Source organism: Piliocolobus tephrosceles, chromosome 9 (genome assembly GCF_002776525.5).
Source record: "Piliocolobus tephrosceles isolate RC106 chromosome 9, ASM277652v3, whole genome shotgun sequence".
Classification (NCBI taxonomy): domain Eukaryota; kingdom Metazoa; phylum Chordata; class Mammalia; order Primates; family Cercopithecidae; genus Piliocolobus; species Piliocolobus tephrosceles.
In genome coordinates, this window is record NC_045442.1 from 80,291,779 (window position 1) to 80,310,553 (window position 18,775).

An 18,775-nucleotide genomic window follows, 5' to 3' on the forward strand; every position below is an offset into this window, starting at 1 on the left:
GCCCAGGGGCTCTGGATCCTCTGACACCATCTGAGGCCAGAGCCTAGCAAGTGTTCAGGCACCCATGCACTATTATTAAAGGGAACTCAGACCCTCTCTGATGGAAAAGGAGCCGAAAGCACTCCTGGAATCAGTCTCCACCTGGCTAAAGGACCCCCCGGCCTCCCTTTTGCCAGTCTGATTCTTCTGCTGGTCCAGGAAGCCCACCATGACCTGACCTACCATGCCAGGCCATCCCCCACCCAATCTCAGTCCATCTCTGCAGAGCGTCCCCTCCCTCCCCCACCATCTGACTGAGCAACCTACCTCCCCTTCCTTCAGTATAGACAGCACTTACAATGCTGTGAGACAGTCACTCATCTGCACAGCTTCCTCCACCAACAGGAGCTCCTTGAGGTGAGGCACAGTGTCTTCTGTGTCCCTGGAGCCAAGTGCACAGCTCAGCCCAGGTCACATGTCCAGTGAATGGGTGGCGTCTGAGTCTCCTGCACCTGTGGTCAGACTTTCCCCATACCTGCCCTGGGCAGAGGCTCCTCTCCTCCAGGTCTTGTTCAGTGTGATCCTGTACTTGAAGTGCCTTGTCATTTCATCACTGTCTTAAACATCAAAGTCCAGTCGTGGCCTCACCTCCTTTAAGAGCTGTGTGATGCAGATGGCTTCTCATACATGCCTCACACAGGCTTGTAAGAGAGATAGTCCTGTGCCCATTTCACAGATGGGAAGTCGATCCAAAGACATTCAAGGACAAGTTTGAGGTCACACTGCTAAGTGGCAGAGCCAGGACTCAAACCCGGGTCATCTGACTCCAGGGCCTGTGCTCCCTACATCTCATTGGTTACTCAAGGCTCATCCTTGGATGAGAACCTGCAAGGGTTTTATGATCCTTTTCCCAGACACAGCTGAGGAAAGAGCAGGAAGAGCTGCATTTGATAGGATGATTACTGACACTAAAAGTTAAAGTTCAACTCTAGACAGTGGCTCTTCCTGGGCAATTGGTTCCTGCTCTCACCACTGAAGCCAGTGCTGAAACCTCTCTGGGCTGGGCATTTACAGCTTTCTGTGTTACAGGTTACTAACTGCATCTCGAAAGGCTGGTTTTCCTCTTGGGAGGGGCTGACTTCACCGTTTAGGAGAATTGCAAGCTTACTAGGGCCCTGCCTATTGGGAAACGCCTCTCTATGACTCTATAAATGTCCAAGGTGGCCCCAAGGAGGACTTCTGCAGCACAGCTCCCTTCCCAGGACGTGAGAGTCTGCCTTCTCACCATGAGGCTTCTAGTCCTTTCCAGCATGCTCTGCATCCTGCTTCTCTGCTTCTCCGTCTTCTCCACAGAAGGTAGGGCAGCCCCCAGGGTGCAGGTCCCTGAGCAGGATTTCAGAATCTGGGAAGACTCTGATCAGGAATTGTTGGAGGGCAGGACTTGGCAGGCAGTCCTGAACCCTGGAAAGACGGGCTCTTGCTCCTGAACCTATAGGTTTGGGGCTCAGGACTGCCTGCAGGTGACATGGGGGCTCCATTCACAGCCCCTGTACCCCCAAATACATACCCAGCCTAAGTAAAGTGGTGTATTCACCATGCAAACACACATACAACCTCTCAGCTAGATTATTGTGCTGAAGTCCTACCTATCTAGAATTTCTGGAGCCACTCTCTTGTACTTGTATCATGCTTGGAACAGAGTAAATTAGTGTTGGGCAAATGAATACATTAATTAGTAGACCATCTAGGTCTGAACATCCCAAAACCTCATGCACAGAAAATATCCATGAGCAGCTGGAATGAAGGTGTGTGTGGTGGAGAGGTGGGGTATGTTTACGCATGTTTAGAAGAAGGGGACACCATCTTTTTACCTCTATAGATATGAATATTTAGCTCTGTTGCCTTTCTTTCTTTCTTTCTTTCTTTTTTTTTTTGATGGAGTCTTGCTCTGTTGCCCAGGCTGGAGTGCAGTGGCGCGATCTCGGCTCACTGCAAGTTCTGCCTCCTGGGTTCATGCCATCCTCCTGTCTCAGCCTCCCGAGTAGCTGGGATTACAGGTGCCCACAACCAAGCCTGGCTAATTTTTGTACTTTTAGTAGAGACGGGGTTTCACCATGTTGGCCAGGCTGGTCTTGAACTCCTGACCTCATGATCCACCCACCTCTGCCTCCCAAAGTGCTGGGATTACATGTGTGAGCCACCTCGCCTGCTGCCTTTCTTGATTCAGATAGCTGAGTGTTTCAATCCGTTTTTCTCTTGTCTAACCCTCTAGAGACTGCCTACACTTATTTTTTGTTTTAGTGGTTATGGTTATTTAAAGTTTTTGGAGGGGGGAGTTGGAGCTATAGAAATATATAAGGAGAAGAAAAACACTCATAATTCCATGATTCAAGAGTAGCCATGTTCAACATTTTGTTTATTTCCTTGCATGTAGAATTTTAAAAACTTAATTGATGTACCTCTATATGTTCAAGGTTATATCTTTTTTATTTATCACTATATATATTGTTATAATCACCCAAAATACTTAGGATTGAAGGTATTCTGGAAGCATTTACAACACAGTGTCAGCAGCAGCCATCTCTGAGTAGTGGGATTATAACAAGTGTTTGTTTTACAAAGTTTCTGCAGTGAAAATGTGCCACATATATAATAAGGAAAACAGTGATTGGAATTCCTCATAAACACAGCCCATGACATGCAATTTATCAGATCTCTATGTTTGGACATGTTGGAGGTTGCCAGTGATACCCTAGTGACAATTAAATGAGGATCGATATCTTCCCCCATAAAGTTTCCTATCCGGTTAGAACTAACTGTGGCAGATTGTTGAAGTAGCATTAGTCAACTGACATTTTCAGGTATAACTTGCTATCAAGTGAATGTGCTATGATGAAGTTACATGCTTAGACATTTAGATAGTTCACAATTGTGTGCTTTTCTTTTTTTGAAGCAAGATCTTGCTCTGTTGTCCAGGTCGGAGTGCAGTGGCATGACCACGGCTCAATGCAGCCTTGACTTCCAGGGCTCGAGCGATCTTCCCACCTCAGCTTTTCCAGTAACTGGTAAAACAGGTGTGCACCACAATGCCCTGCTAATTTTTAAAATTTTTTGTAGAGACGAGGTCTCTCTATGTTGCCCAGGCTGGTCTTGAACTTCTGGACTCAAGCCATCCTCCCAGCTTGGCCTCCCAGAGTGCTGGGATTACAGGCATAAGCCACCACACTCAGCCTACTTTGCACATTTTAATTATGTGGTAAAAGGTATATGTGTACATAAAATATGTCCTTTATTCAGGCTTATTTTCTTTCTTTCTTTCTTTCTTTTTTTTTTTTTTTTTGAGATGAAGTTTTTGCTCTTGTTGCCCAGGCTGGAGTGTAATGGCATGATCTTGACTCACCACAACCTCTGCCTTCCAGGTTCAAGCGATTCTCCTACCTCAGCCTCCCGAGTAGCTGGGATTACAGGAGTGCGCCATCATGCCAGGCTAATTTTGTATTTTTAGTAGAGATGGGGTTTCTTGTTGGTCAGGCTGGTCTCGAACACCCGATTTCAAGTGATCCGCCCGCCTCAGCCTCCCAAAGTGCTGGGATTACAGGAATGAGCCACCACACCCGACTCAGGCGTATTTTCTTAGACTAGATTGCCAAGGGGAGAATTATTATGTCAAAGAAACTACTTATTGAACAGGAACCTGAGAAGGATGTGTTTTGGGGCCATTGTGTCTCTCAACATTGTTATTTCTGAAAAGTAAATCACAACAAGGCCCACCCTTTCCCTGGGACCTCTCATAGCCTGGCTCATCCTGAGTTTCTCTGGATAAATATTCCTGAGCCCTGTGCCTCGGAAGGGGAAGCTCACTCACTCACTGACAAGCCTGCTAAGGACAGTCTCTCTTCCTTTGTGTCCACCTTCAGGGAAGAGGCGTCTTGCCAAGCCCTGGCCAGGCAGGAGAGCCAGGCTCTGCTGCCACAGAGTCCCTAACCCCAACTTGACAAACCTAAAAGGTAAGTACCCGCACCTCGTCCAGACTGTGGGGGAAAAGTTCTGCAGTGGCCATGGGACCAGCCACACGTGCTGATCAGCCCCCACCCATGGCTGGCATCAGGCTGTGGCTGGGAGGACATCTTTGTTTTGTTGATTAATTTGATAACTCCCCCCAAAAAGTCAACAAATCAATCATTTTAAACTGAATACATTCTACCATGGAAAGAAAGCAGGGTGTAATTAGAAAACGTTGTGTGGAAACACCCTTACTTTAGGTGGGAGGTGTCTGAGGAGGTGACATTCATGAGACGTGTAGAAAGGCCAGGAGCCCGTGGAGGTGGGGGATGCAGGCAGAGGAGGCAGCAAGGGTGAAGGGCAAGAGGGGGGTATGGAAGACAGAGGGCAACAGGGCTTGTGAGGTGCTCCCAGAAGCTAAGGACTAAGGCTGTCTGTGAGCCCTGTGGACCTGAGGCTCAGACCAGCATGCAGGTCACCAGCAGGGCAGTGGGCATGAGGGTCCAGAGAGCCACAGCTTGGCAGGAGGTAAGGCAGTCCCAGAGATGCCAGCAGGCAGCATCCAGGCTGCATGACCAGGGCAAGGCCCAGAAGAGCAAAGCTGCCCTCTCCCTGAGACAGGGGGCACTGGGAGGCCTGTGGCAGACAGGCCCAAGCCCAGGAGGGCTGAGGGCACCCAGTTCCCTGCACAGGGGCTCCAGGCCAGGGCAGGCATTCACTGGAGTTGCCCAGCCTAGGTGGAAGAGCCAGGTGCTGGAGCGTGTGTGGGACAGGTAGATCTCCAAGGGGAGGCTGTGGAGACTGAGTCAGACAGCCTGACAGCAACCTGGGGCTCCTGCCTGAACTCTGCAGCCCCAGTGCCCTCTCTCAGGAGGCTGAGGAGGTCCCAGCTCCACTTGCTTCTCTGCGGCCATGGCCCATGAGGTCCATGACCAGCGCCGGAGCCTCCATGCCTTTCCCAGCTACCAAGGGGATGCTCAGCTGTGATGCAGGGGAAGGACAGAGGGAAGAAGCAAATCAGGATAATTCCAGCCGCAGACCTTCTCCCGGAGATGCTGACATCCCCTTCTTCCAAACTGGAATCACACCCAGCCAGCCTGGGTAAAAATAACCAGCTCTCACACACCTCTTGCTGAACCAGTGCGAGGTGCTAGCCCAGGCAGGGTGAACGCAGGCTGTGGCTCTGCTCCCCCAGGCCCCTGGTTCTGTGAAAGAAGGTGAAAACCTTCCAGAGAGAGGTGAAGGTGAGCCCCAAGAGCTCACACGCCCTACCCCTCCTCTTCCCCTCTCTTGCACCGACTGCTCAGAGGCAGGAAGTTGAGGGAGTGTGTGAGCCCCCACCATGCACACACACACAACAAACCCAAACACACAAACACAATACCTACACACATAAGTAGATACACACCGGCCGGGCGCGGTGGCTCAAGCCTGTAATCCCAGCACTTTGGGAGGCCGAGACGGGCGGATCACGAGGTCAGGAGATCGAGACCATCCTGGCTAACACGGTGAAACCCTGTCTCTACTAAAAAAATACAAAAAACGAGCCGGGCGAGTTGGCGGGCGCCTGTAGTCCCAGCTACTCCGGAGGCTGAGGCAGGAGAATGGCGTAAACCCGGGAGGCGGAGCTTGCAGTGAGCTGAGAGCCGGCCACTGTACTCCAGCCTGGGCGACAGAGCAAGACTCCGTCTCAAAAAAAAAAAAAAAAAAAATAAGTAGATACACACCACACAACCCCACACACACACAAATACATGTGCACACAGACTCACATCATTCACTACAGACGCACAGACACACACACTACACAACTACACACAGACACACAGCATATACACACAATACACAGTATAGTGATACACACATAGACACATACACACAGCACAAACACACACCACACAACTACACACACAGACACATACTACATGCACTCTACACACACACACCACTCACTATACATACAAACACACGGACACATACACACTACACAACTACACACACAGACACACACTATACACACAAACACACTACATGCATATACACACTACACACAATCATACACACATAGACACATGCACACAGCACACACACGTATACCACACAGACACATACACAAATACGTCTACACACAAACACAAAACACATACCACACAACTATACACACAAACATAAATACAAACAAATACACAACACTACACAACTATACACACAGACACACAAATACATTCACACACAGACACACACCACACTACACACACAGACACTACACACAGACACACAATCACACACACACGCTACACAACTACACACACTGCACTCCTAAGCTACACACAGCACACACACACTACACACACAGATGGACAGATATACACCCAAGCACACACAGTGCACAGGAGACGTGGCCAGGTTAACTCCTGTGCAAGTACACGTGCATCTGTTTTCTCAGTTTTGTTACTTTGGGAGAATAAATCTAGGTGTGTGGCTTCTGTGCGGAGACTGGATTTCTTTTTGTGTGTATGTTTTTAAAATTCCATTGTAGAAATTTATGAACAACTTAGAACAAGAAGAGCAAAATAAACATATGTATGCGGTCCTTGTCATGTGATCTCATTTAAATTCTTGAGACCACCGTGGGGAGGTCTTGTTACCATTGTATAGATTGAGAAACCGAGACTGAGAAAGAAACTGAGGCAGAGCCAGAAACCAGGATCTTTCCACCTCTTTCCATTACAACAAACTTCTTCCCCTGTAGACAGAAAGTTTCCTGCAGCCTGTGTATGAAGACATGCGCGTGCAGGCCAGACGGCTGACTTCCCAGAAGGAAACAGCCCTTCTGGGCTGGGATCTCAGCTCCACCGCCCACTGGTTGTGTGCCCTGGAGCAAGTCACCCAGCACTGCTAAGCCTCAGTCTCCCTCCCTGTGAAGAGGAAGTGATAATAGAATCTCCTTCACTGGACCATGATGAGCAGTCAATGGGGTCATGTCTATATAGGACTTGGCATCAAGCCTGCCACACAGTGCCCTGTAAACATGTCCTGCTGTTGCTATGGAGATAGACCCAGCCCTGCCAGGGCTGCTGGCACAGGAGATGAGCAATTCCAACACTGACAACCAAAGCCTGCACGTTCTTGTCCAGGCTTGGTGGTTGCACCTTCTGTCTTATGGACTGATGCTGGGGTTCAACAAGGAGGGAGAAGATGAGTCAGTGTTCCCAGGGTGTTGTGTAAGCAACAGCAGGATTGCTGAGTGTGCCAGGCTCCAGAAATCTGGCCTCGTGTGCTCCAGTTCACTGATGTATGACAAAGCCCATGCATCTGTCTATAGAAACACAAATTAACTCAGGGTTGCCTGGAGGATGTTCCTGAGCCAACAACAGCAGCTATGACACACACACTTGCTAAATATTGACTACTCCTCATTCTGTGGTGTCTTTCTTGAACACTGCTTTATATCTCAGCACCGTGGTAGGCCCATGGGGATGACAATATGTGGAAGGCCCAGGACTCTGGGTCAATGTGACAAAACCATCTTCGAAAATCAACATGCTAAATGGCTGATTTGCTGAATGAAGAAAGGGTTGCCTGCCCCTCCACACCTGTGGGCATTTCTCGTTAGGTGGAACGAGAGACTTGAGAAAAGAAATGAGAACAGAGACAAAGTATAGAGAAAGAAAATTGGGCCCAGGGGACCGGTGCTCAGCATACAGAGGACCCATGCTGGCACCGGTCTCTGAGTTCCCTTAGTATTTATTGATCATTATGTTTACCATCTTAAAGAAAAGGAACTGGCAGGATAATAGGATCATTATAGGGAGAAAGTCAGCAGTAAGACATGAATAAAGTTCTCTGTGACATGAATAAGTTTAAGGAAAAGTGCTGTGCCTTGATATGCATATGCAAACATCTCCATAAACCTTTTTTTTTTTTGTCTTTTTTTGAGACGGAGTCTTGCTGTGTCTCCTGGGCTGGAGTGCAGTGGCCAGATCTCAGCTCACTGCAAGCTCCGCCTCCCGGGTTTTACGCCATTCTCCTGCCTCAGCCTCCGGAGTAGCTGGGAGTACAGGCGCCCGCCACCTCGCCCGGCTAGTTTTTTGTATTTTTAAGTAGAGATGGGGTTTCACCGTGTTAGTCAGGATGGTCTCGATCTCCTGACCTCATGATTCGCCCGTCTCAGCCTCCCAAAGTGCTGGGATTACAGGCTTGAGCCACCGCGCCCGTCGGAGTTAGCTCAAGCGGTTACCTCCTCATGCCGGACTTTCTATCTGACCTTTTTAGTGCATAAAGAGCAGCAATGCACTAGCAAGTCCCGCCTTTTGCCCTAAGGCTGTTTTCTCCTTTCTCAGGAAACAGAACACACAATCGGGTTTTATACCGAGATGTTCCATTGCCCAGGGACGGGCAGGAGACAGATGCTTTTCTCTATCTCAACTATCAACAACCGCCAAGAGGCCTTCTTTCCTCTTGTACTAGTCCTCCTCAGCACAGACCCTTCACGGGTGTCAGGCTGGGGGACAATCAGGTCTTTCCCTTCCCACGAGGCCATATTTCAGACTGTCACATGGGGAGAAACCTTGGACAATACCTCCTAGGCAGAGGTCCCTGCGACCTTTGGCAGTGTGCGTGTCACTGGGTACTTGAGATTAAGAGAATGATGATGACTTTTAACCAGCAAGCTGCCTTCAGGCACTTGTTTGACAAAGCACACCCTGCACAGCCCAAAATCCTTTAAACCTTGAATCACCACAGCACATGTCTCTTGCAAGGACAAGGTTGGGCGTAGGGTCACAGATTAACAGCATCTCAAATACAGAACAAAATGGAGTCTCTTACATCTACTTCTTTCCATATAGACAAAGTAACAGTCTGATCTTTCTTTCTTTTCCCACAGCTGAATTTATTACATTTACCAATTTACTTTAAAAAGACTTTTTAAAAAGTATTTAGAAAATTTATAGCAATCTGTAGAGCAGCTAGTCTTTTTGTTGTTGTTTTTTAAGAAACAGGATCTTGCTCAGTCACCCAGGCTGGAGTGCAGTGGCACAATCATAGCTCACTGCAGCATCAAATTCCTGGGCTCCAGTGATCCTCCCTCTTCAGCCTCCCCAGTAGCTGGGACTACAGATGCATGCCATCACACTCAGCAAACTTTTCTATTTTTGGAGAAACAGGGTCTTACTATGCTGCCCAGGCTGGTCTTGAACTCCTGGCCTCAAGCAACCCTCCTGCCTTGGCCTCCCAAAGTGTTTAAAGTACTGGGATTACAGGCGTGAGCCACTGCATCTGGCCCGGTTTTTTTCAAAGGAAGTTTCAATGTGCTGACTCTGTTGGCTCTTTACGGGCATCAAGCACTAGCCCCAAGCCCAGGGGCTGCTCAGGCTTAAGCCGGGTCAGAATGATGGCTGTGAAGGCCCCACCAGGCAGGAAGTGCTATGGTCCTGAAGCCTCAGTCAGGCCACCTTCCTTCTATGCATCCTGGGCCCACTGTGAGGAAGTTATTTGGGAAGACTGGGAGGTCCTGAGGGAAGCCTGGAGCCTGAGAGGCTGCCTAGGTCCTGAGAGCTCCATGCCACCTCCCTGTTTTTGAAACCCAGCAAAATGGCTGAGCCCATAGGGGGAGACTCAGGCTGGAAGGGGCACAGAGAGGTCCCTCCCTCGCCATAGGGTTGTCCCTGCCTTCAGGAAGGGGCTCAGACTGCATGGACAAATGTTACTCATTGAGGACATGAGGTTTTCAGCAACAACGATATCAGGATGGACATGAGTGCCCAGAAAATAGACCCTTGAAAGGAGGAGATGAAGAGGATTCGCAGCCCATCCTGCCCAGTGGCTCAATCAGAGGGGCCTCAGACCCGTGGTCTTGCTCCTTGTGATTATATCTGTTAGCCATAGCTGCAGAACAACCCACTCCCAATTTTAGTGACCCAAAGCAGTATTTATTATTTTCCATGAGTTTACAGGTCAGCTGGGTATTTCTTCTACTCTTTTAGTGACCAATTTTAGTGACCCAAAGCAGTATTTATTATTTTCCATGAGTTTACAGGTCAGCTGGGTATTTCTTCTACTCTTGGCTGGACTCATACTTCTAAGATTTGGATAGGCAGCTCTACTGATCTTGGCTGGGTGTCTCATATTTTTGGTGTCTATGAGTGTAGAATGGTTTTGGTTGGAACAACTAGCCTCTCCACCATGTGGTCTTCCACGCTCCCTGCAGGAATGTTCACATGGTATCTGCAGAGTTCCACTTATATAAATGGAAACACGTAAGGCCTCTTGAGATACATGCTCTGAACTTCCCGCCTTCATCTCTACCACTTTCACTCTGGCCAAAGCAAGTTTCAAGGCCAGTCCAGATTTTAGGAGCAGGCAAATAGACTCCATATCATGATGGGAGAAACTGCAAAGGAGAGATGGAGAATTGCAACCATATTTGCAACCAGTCAACCACAAAATTTATTGTAAGAGCCAGAGAAGATAGTCTTGGGATCTGAGGCAAGGAAAGGAGGTGGAGGAGGATCAGGGGTCAGGAAATCATGTGTCTCCACCAGAAATGCTGGTGGAAAATGCTCATGAAATGCTATTAATGGAAAAGAGTAAGTTATGCTATATATTACTAAGATTATCACTCTGGGAAGATCAAAGCACTTACCAATAGAAAAAAAAAAAAACAGAAAAACACACCAATATTATCACTTATTTGTGGTTAAGATATGAGTGGATGGATGAATTATAATTAAATGTATTTCTTTGTATAGCTAGTGCTTATATAGCAACTACTAGGTGTGGCACTTACATCCGCTAACTCATTTAGTCCTTACAATAATCCTAAAAGTTAAACACTATTTCTCTTCTTACTTCTACAAATGAGGGACCGAAGCACAGAAAGGTTAAGTAACTTGTTGCAGGTCCTTCAGCCAGGAAATAAGTGTTAGATCCAGGCTTTGAATTCAAATAATCTGGTTCTCTCCAGATTTCATGATCTTACTTACCACACCACGTTGCATATAGTAATAATCTGAAAACAGAAGGAGAAAAAAATAATCTCATGGTCATAACTTAGTAACCCTTCTCATTCATTTGTGTGTCCTTTGCTTTCCGTACAAACATGTTTACCTGGTTTTATTTTTAATTAATTATATCTCATTTTTTCATTTTTAAATTTAAGTCTGAAGCATTTTTCTTCTTGTTGCTACGCGGTTGTCATAACCACAGGGTTTTGTCCCCATGAAACATTTCCATCCTCATGAATTATCATTAATTTTTTATTTTATTATTTATTTATTTATTTATTGAGACAAGGTTTCACTTTATCACCCAGGCTGGAGTGCAGTGGCTCAGTCATGGCTCACCACAGCCTTGACCTCCCAGGCTCAGGTGATCCTCCCACCTCAGCCTCCTGAGTAGCTGGGACCACAGGTGTGTACCACCATACCTGGCAAATTTTTGTATTTTTGGTAAAGACGGGGTTTCATCATGTTGCGCAGGCTATTCTTGAACCCCAGGGCTTAAGTGATCCACCCGTCTCAGCCTCCTGAAGTGCTAGGATTACGGGTGTGAGCCACTGCGCCTGGCCAAATTATCATTACTAATGAACAAGTTCTCTATTGTCAGATATTCAGATTGTTTCCAGGCATTTTTTTTCTGCAATTAAAAACAAAACTATGGGCCAGGCATGGTGGCTCATGCCTGTAATCCCAGTACTTTGGGAGCCTGAGGCAGGAGGACAGCTTGAGGCCAGGAGTTTGTGACTAGGCTACGCAACATAATGAGACTCCTCTCTCTCTTAAAAAAAAAAAAAAAAAAAAAAAACTATAAAGAATAGTTTAATGCATGCAGCTTTTTCTTTCTTGTGGATGATTCCTCCCATAAATGGGACTGGTTTGTCAAAAGATGCAAATGTAGTTTTGGGACACATTGCCTGGCATGTGCCATCTGGAAGGAGACAGCCAGGGGGCCCAAGCACACACATCCACGTGCAGACCCTCCTACCAGAGTCATTAGAAACAGGCCTCCCAGACCCGAGGCTCTTAGGTGGGCTCCACTTAGGATCAGCCACCTTCTCTTCATCTTCTAGCAATCAATTAGATTCCCTTTGATGGGACTGAAATAACCTGGGCTGGTCACGTTTGCCATGGAAAGCCACTTCTAGGCCTCTAGGGAAAAGGATAAGATCTAATTCTTGCTTTGATTTTTTTAAAAATGTGTTTGAAAATGCATCTTAATTGTGTTTTCCTCTCTCTCCCCCCAACCTGGCTCTGACCTTGCCACCTTCCTGTCCTTGTCCCTCTTGTCTGCTCATTGCTCCTCCCAGGACATCATGTGAGACTCTGCAAACCATGCAAGCTTGAGCCACAGCCCCGCCCTTGGGTGGTGCCTGGGGCACTCCCACAGGTGTAGCACTCCCAAAGCAAGACTCCAGACAGCGGAGACCCTCACATCTGGCACCTGAGGTACCCAGCAGCCTCCTGTCTCCCCTTTCAGCCTTCACAGCAGTGAGCTGCAATGTTGGAGGGCTTCATCTTGGGCTGCAAGGACCCTGGGAAAGTTCAAGAACTCCATATCCTTGTCTCAATTGTGCCATCAACTTTCAGAGCTATCATGAGCCAACCTCAACCACAGGGCCTCAGTCACCACCATGTGGGTCTCTCCAGTGCAAACAGCCAAGCATTCCACCATGACTGGTCACAGCTACAAATCCAGGGACCATCAATCCTGCTAGGGTGCAGGGTACAAGCACCCAAGGGTGGCTGACTAAGACTGCAGAGTCTGCCTCCATCTTCAGCCTCCTGGCATTTAACCACCAGCATCCAGTGACCCCCCAAGGAATCCCTTCCTAGCCTCCTGACATGAGTCGGCTGGAAAGAACACCCAAACAAACAAGTAATAAACAAATAAATCAACTCAATGCAGACACATCCTTGTTTGACAAGGTCAGTGATAGAACCTGAGGCACAACTTTCTGCTAGAACAAACCTGTCCCTAAAGCCTTCCCTGCAGGCCACTCTTGGCCACAACACAATGTAACTATGTGAGGAGCGGGGACAGAGGCCCCGGGTCCGGCACATCAGGGCTGGAAGCTCTGCCCTGCTAAGGGTGTTTTGTGTGAGCTGAGCATGTTGGGTCTTTTTTAGAAAACTGAGATTACAGGACCTACTCAGAGGGCAAATAGCCAGGTGTGAAGTGCCCACAAAGGGCCTGGCACGCAGAGGGACTTGGTTCAGGGAAATCCTTGCCTCTCCTTCGCCATCCTGGGGGAGGGTGTTTATGCCCACGGTGAACACAGTGCTGCAGGGCTGAGGCTCAGAGAGCACAGATGGCTCAGGTCTGAGCAGCTTATCTCTCAACAAAGCTCCCTTCTAATCCGATTCTCACAACAAGGTTGGAAGCCCCATTGCTGCACCCTCCACAGCCGTGTGGGAGAACGCCAGGTCCCCTCTGGGCTGATGGGCAGAGGTTCCCTGGCCCAGGGCCCTGGGGACCGTGGTACCCAGGGCAAGTCAGAGTCTGTCTTGTCACAGGCCCCACTTTTCACATCGCTTCCATATGTTCCACTCTCAGGCTCACTCATTCACTCATTCGTTCCCAGGCTCTGCAGTGCTGTGTTCACCGCGGGCATAAACACCCCTTCAGGTGGAGCGGGGGAGGCGGGACTTCCCTGAACCCAGCCCTTCCGTGCTCCAGGCCCTTTGCCGCACTTCACACCTGCCTACTTGCCCTCTGAGCTGGTCCTCTAATCTCCGTGTTCATCTGTCCCGGGGTAGTAATTGTCAGGCCCTGAACTGGGTTCTGAGACTTGGAGATGAACAAATAGGGTCCCTGATGTCTGAGAGGCAATCATTGTTCCACAAAGTTGTGGGCACTCAGGTAAGAACAGGGCTGGGACTGCAGGAGAAGGAGTGCAAGATGAGAGGGAATGCAAAGACTGCTCAAACTCAGCAGAGGCCAGCCAGAGAAGGGGCCCAGGGGGTGTGTGTGTGTGTGTGTGTGGTGTGCAGAGGGGTGTGGAGGACGTGGGAGGTGTAGGGGGGTTTGTGTGGTGTATGTGGTGAATGGTGTGTGTGCATGGTGTGCAATGTGTGTGTGTGATGTGTATGTGAGGGTATAGGATGTGTATATGTGATGTGTGTGTGATGTGTGCTGTGTGTGACAGTATGGACTTTGTGATGTGTGTGCGATATGTATGTCTGTAGCGTGTGTGTAGTTTATACAGTGTGTGTGATGTGTGTTGTGGATGTGTGGTAGATGGATGTGTGGTTTGCAGTATGTATGGTATGTGTGCATGTGGCATGTGTGATATGTGGTGTATGTGTGTAATGTGTTGTGTTGTATGTGATGTGTGTGATATGTGGTGTATGGTTGTGTGTGTGGTGTGTGTTTGTGATGTGTATGATGTGTGGTGTGTGATGCATTTGTATGGTGTGTGGTTTGTGTATGGATTATTTGTGTGTGTGTGTATGGTGTGTGGTGTTTGTGTGATGCATGTGTGTGTTGGGGCATGTGTGCTGATTGGTGGATGTGTGGTTTGTGGATATTGTTTGTGGTATGTATGGTGTGTGTGTGGCGTGTGTGATGTGTGGTGTGTGTGTGGCATGTGTGATGTGTGGTGTGTGCGGTGTATGTGTGTAATGTGGTGTGTTGTGTGCATTGTGTGTGATGTGGTGTGTGATATGTGGTGTGTGGTTGTGTGTGTGATGCATTTGTGTGGTGTGTTTGTGTGTGTGGTGTCTGTGTGATTGTGTGTGTGTGTGTTGGAGTGTGTGGTGAGGGGTGTGTGTGTGGTGTGTGTGTGTGTGTGTGTGTTGGGGTGAAGTAAGGATGCAGCAAGGGCCAGGCAGGAAGCATGAGTGTTGAAGGAGAAGTCAGCAACTGGACAGCAGCATCAGGACAAAAGCGAAGCAGAGGGTTCAGCTGGGACCTATGGAAGGGCCTGGAAAGTTCTCAGTGTTTGGGGTTTATCTTGAGAGCAGTGAAGAACCAGAGATTCAGTAAGCAGGAGAGAATGCCATGAGAGAGGGCCATTAAGAGACAGAAGGAAGGGAGCTGAGGCAGGGGTGGCAAGTGTGGCACCAAGGGCCAAGGTTGGGGCGTTCAGAACAGCAGTGGAGAGGCTTTGGAGATGTGTTAGCTGCGGGGCTAACAGGTCCGCAGTGGTGACTCCGTGCTGTGTCAGACCCTCACCAGGAACTCCTTTGGCATCACCTAGCAGCAATGCAAGAGCTGGCCATTTCTGTGTCCTTCTCCTCTCCCTTCTCTCTTCTCCACCCCAAGCCCAAAAAGTAAAGAAAAAAGCCACAGACAAAAAAATTAAACATGTGTGCTGGAGAGTCAACCAAAAGGAAGACTCAAAGGCCGTGTGCCCCACTGATGAGCTGACCTCCTTCCGGGAGCCATGGAGAGGAAGGGGAGCAAGAGTTCTCGAAGCCTCAGCCTCTGTGAGGGGTGCAGGTGAGGAAGATCAGATATTTAATACACACAAATAAGAGGAAGACACAACCTGGCCTGTGGGAAAGAAGGAGCACCTTCTCTGAGGGCCAGGATTTCAGGGTCACAGCTGTGAGCCACTCACAGTGAAATGGTGCTGCAAAGAGGCTGGCCTTGGGCCATATGGGCTGTATGAGAAGTGACCCCAAGACCCCAAGAGGCCCTCAAGGGACACCAGCCCTTCAAAACAGCCTAGGTCAAAGGTGAGAATATAAAAGGAGCAGAGGACCCTGTACCTGCTCCACCCCAGCCTGTCCTATCTGCCCTTCTGAGAAGGGACGGAAAGCCTATGATGGGTTCCCAGGCCAACAGAGATGCTCATGCAGAGCTAGAGGTCTGTGGCTCCTTGGGAGCAGGTGCTGCTTCCCTCAGAAATACCAAAAACTTTCCTTCCCACTCTCACTGACCACCTTCAAAACTTGCAACATACAGCCAGGCACGGTGGCTCACCCCTGTAATCCCAGCACTTTGGGAGGCCGAGGTGGGCAGATCATGAGTTCAGGAGATAAAGACCATCCTGGCTAACACGGTGAAACCCTGTCTCTACTAAAAATACAAAAAATTAGCCAGGCGTGGTGGCGAGTGCCTGTAGTCCCAGCTACTCAAGGGGAGGGTAAGGCAAGAGAATGGCAGGAACCCGGGAGGTGGAGCTTGCAGTGAGCCGAGATCACACCACTGCACTCCCTTCTGGGTGACAAAGCGAGACTCCGGCTCAAAAAAAAAAAAAAAAAAAAAAAAACTTGCAACATACACTTTTAAACTTTCTCAGCAACTGCTTGAACGCGGGAGGCGGAGGTTGCAGGGAGCTGAGATCACACTGTTGCACTCCAGTCTGGGCAACAGAGCAAGACTCCTTCTCAAAATAAATAAATAAGTAACTCTCTCAGCAGTGGAAGAATTTCTCCCTCAAAGGGAGGTTGAAACTGAAGGTAAACTCTTGTGAATAACATTTTTCCAGCTTGGAGAGAAAACCCAAACATCTGGAAGTGGGTTTAAAATAATAAAACTGGAATTCTTATGTTGCCCTGGTTGACTCTTGAAGAATCTAGACCAGTTTGCAGGTTACAGTTCCACCAATAGAGGGAGTGCACGGTCTCCATGGCAACTAAAGGGGTCCATATTCCCTGAAAGGGTGGGACACCGCTGTAATTGATAGAGCATGAGCTTCAAAATCAGATTTGGGGTCATATGATGGCTCTGTCATACACCCACTTTGTGACATTGGGGAGGTCAGAAAACCTCTCAGAGTTTCTCCCCATCTGTAAAATGAGGCTAAAACTGTCTATCGCAACCTCCCAGCTCATCTCTGGGCTGGTAGCCCATAGTAAACCACCTTCTGGAGCCCTGCAGGGGCCATACCCTGGCCAGTTAATGCTCACACAGTGACTCTCCTTACTGACTCTGCGGCATTTTTCCTGCTTTGGGAGCATAGGTGTGTCCAGGGCTCAAGTCTGGTCTCCCCAGCTGTGGCTGGACCTTGCCCATTTACTAGGAGCCTGGTAACATGTAGGTGGCTCTAGAAGCAATGAGCAGACTCATGCTATCAACAGCTCCATCTCAGGAAGAGGTCTTTGGCACTCATCTGCTCTTTAACCTCAGTTAAACTACACTGCCCCTCAGGACATGCAAAGTTCAGCCAGAATGTGGGGGACGGTGTCAAATTATAAGATGTCCACTCTGAGAAGTCCCTTTCCACGTTAAATGCAAGAATTTCAAGGCCGGGCGCGGTGGCTCAAGCCTGTAATCCCAGCACTTTGGGAGGCCGAGACGGGCGGATCATGAGGTCAGGAGATCGAGACCATCCTGGCTAACACGGTGAAACCCCGTCTCTACTAAAAATACAAAAAACTAGCCGGGCGAGGTGGTGGGCGCCTGTAGTCCCAGCTACTCCGGAGGCTGAGGCAGGAGAATGGCGTGAACCCGGGAGGCGGAGCTTGCAGTGAGCTGAGATCCGGCCACTGCACTCCAGCCCAGGAGACACAGAAAGACTCCGCCACAAAAAAAAAAAAAAAAAAAAAAAGAATTTCAACTCAATGTTTAAATATGCTGTGAATGTAAACATTTATATATGTGCCATAGTCTCCACCACTCCCTATTGCCTTTCACCCAGCCAGTTCACACATTTCCATTTCCTGCCTGGTTCAGCAGGGATTTTCAGTGTATACCCCTGGCTGCTCCACTCTGCCAATTTATGGATGGATGGATAAGGAGCATGACAAAGGCCACGACCAGGAACCAACGCTTATGACATTGTCAGATGCCTCTTCATTCATTCATTCATTCAATGTTCCTCTATTTGGCCTGGCGCAGTGGCTCACCCCTTTAATCCCAGCACTTTGGGAGGCTGAGGTGGGCGGATCACCTGAGGTCAGGAGTTCAAGACCAGCCTGGCCAACATGGCGAAACCCCATCTCTACTAAAAATACAAAAAAATTAGCCAGGCGTGGTGGCACACAGTTACTCGGGAGGCAGAGGTATGAGAATCACTTGATCTTGGGAGTCGGAGGTTGCAGTAAGCAGAGATCTTGCCACTGCACTCCTGCCTGGGTGCAGAGCCACACTTCGTCTCAAAAAAAAAAAACTATCTATCTATCTATCTATCTATCTATCTATCTATCTATCTATCTATCTATCTATTCCTCTATTCATTCAGCCAGTCAATAATAAAATAATTACCCATCGAGGACCTATTTTGTGCCAGACCCTATGCTAATGCTGAAGCACACTATGAATGAAACACAGCTCCTTCCCTGGTGCACAGCCTTCTAGGGGAGACACACAAGAAGACTGCACAAAACACTTTTTTTTTTTAAGGCAAGGTCTTACGGCACTCACTGTGGAGTGTAGTGGTGCAATCATGGCTCACTGCAGCCTCAACCTCTCAGATTCAAGCAATCCTCTCACCTCAGCCTCCCGAGTAGCTGGCACTACAGGTGTATGCCATCACACCCAGCTAATTTTTTTTTTTTTTTTTTTGGTAGAGACAGGTTTTCATGGTGTTGCCCGGGCTGGTCTTAAACTCCTGGGCTCAAGTGATCTGCCCACCTCGGCCTCCTAAAGTGTTGGATTACAGGCGTGAGCCACTGAGTCAGGCCTACTGAAGTCTTTTAAAGGCTCTGTTGAGGTTCCAAATAGGGAGCACTTCTGCTTGGAGGCAGAGGTATGCTGGGAAAAAGAACCTTCTGGAAAGAGAGAGATCCTTCGATGTGTTCCTCTACTCAGGCTCAGCCATGTGACAGGCTGAGAAAGCAAAGGAGGCTACTGTAGGATGGAAACAGGCAAAGTCAGGGTTAGAGGAGGCTCTGTCCACCCATGT

The 18,775-nt window shown here is 48.6% G+C and overlaps 1 protein-coding gene across 1 annotated transcript; it reads left to right on the top strand.

The window, feature by feature from the left end:
• Positions 1–1,217: 1,217 nt before the first annotated feature.
• Positions 1,218–12,889, top strand: C9H10orf99 (chromosome 9 C10orf99 homolog). Its single transcript, XM_023226103.1, has 3 exons — positions 1,218–1,335; positions 3,897–3,986; positions 12,290–12,889. The coding sequence occupies exons 1-3, from the start codon at positions 1,266–1,268 to the stop codon at positions 12,373–12,375; spliced, it is 246 nt and encodes an 81-aa protein (XP_023081871.1). The 5' UTR covers positions 1,218–1,265; the 3' UTR covers positions 12,376–12,889.
• Positions 12,890–18,775: the final 5,886 nt, after the last annotated feature.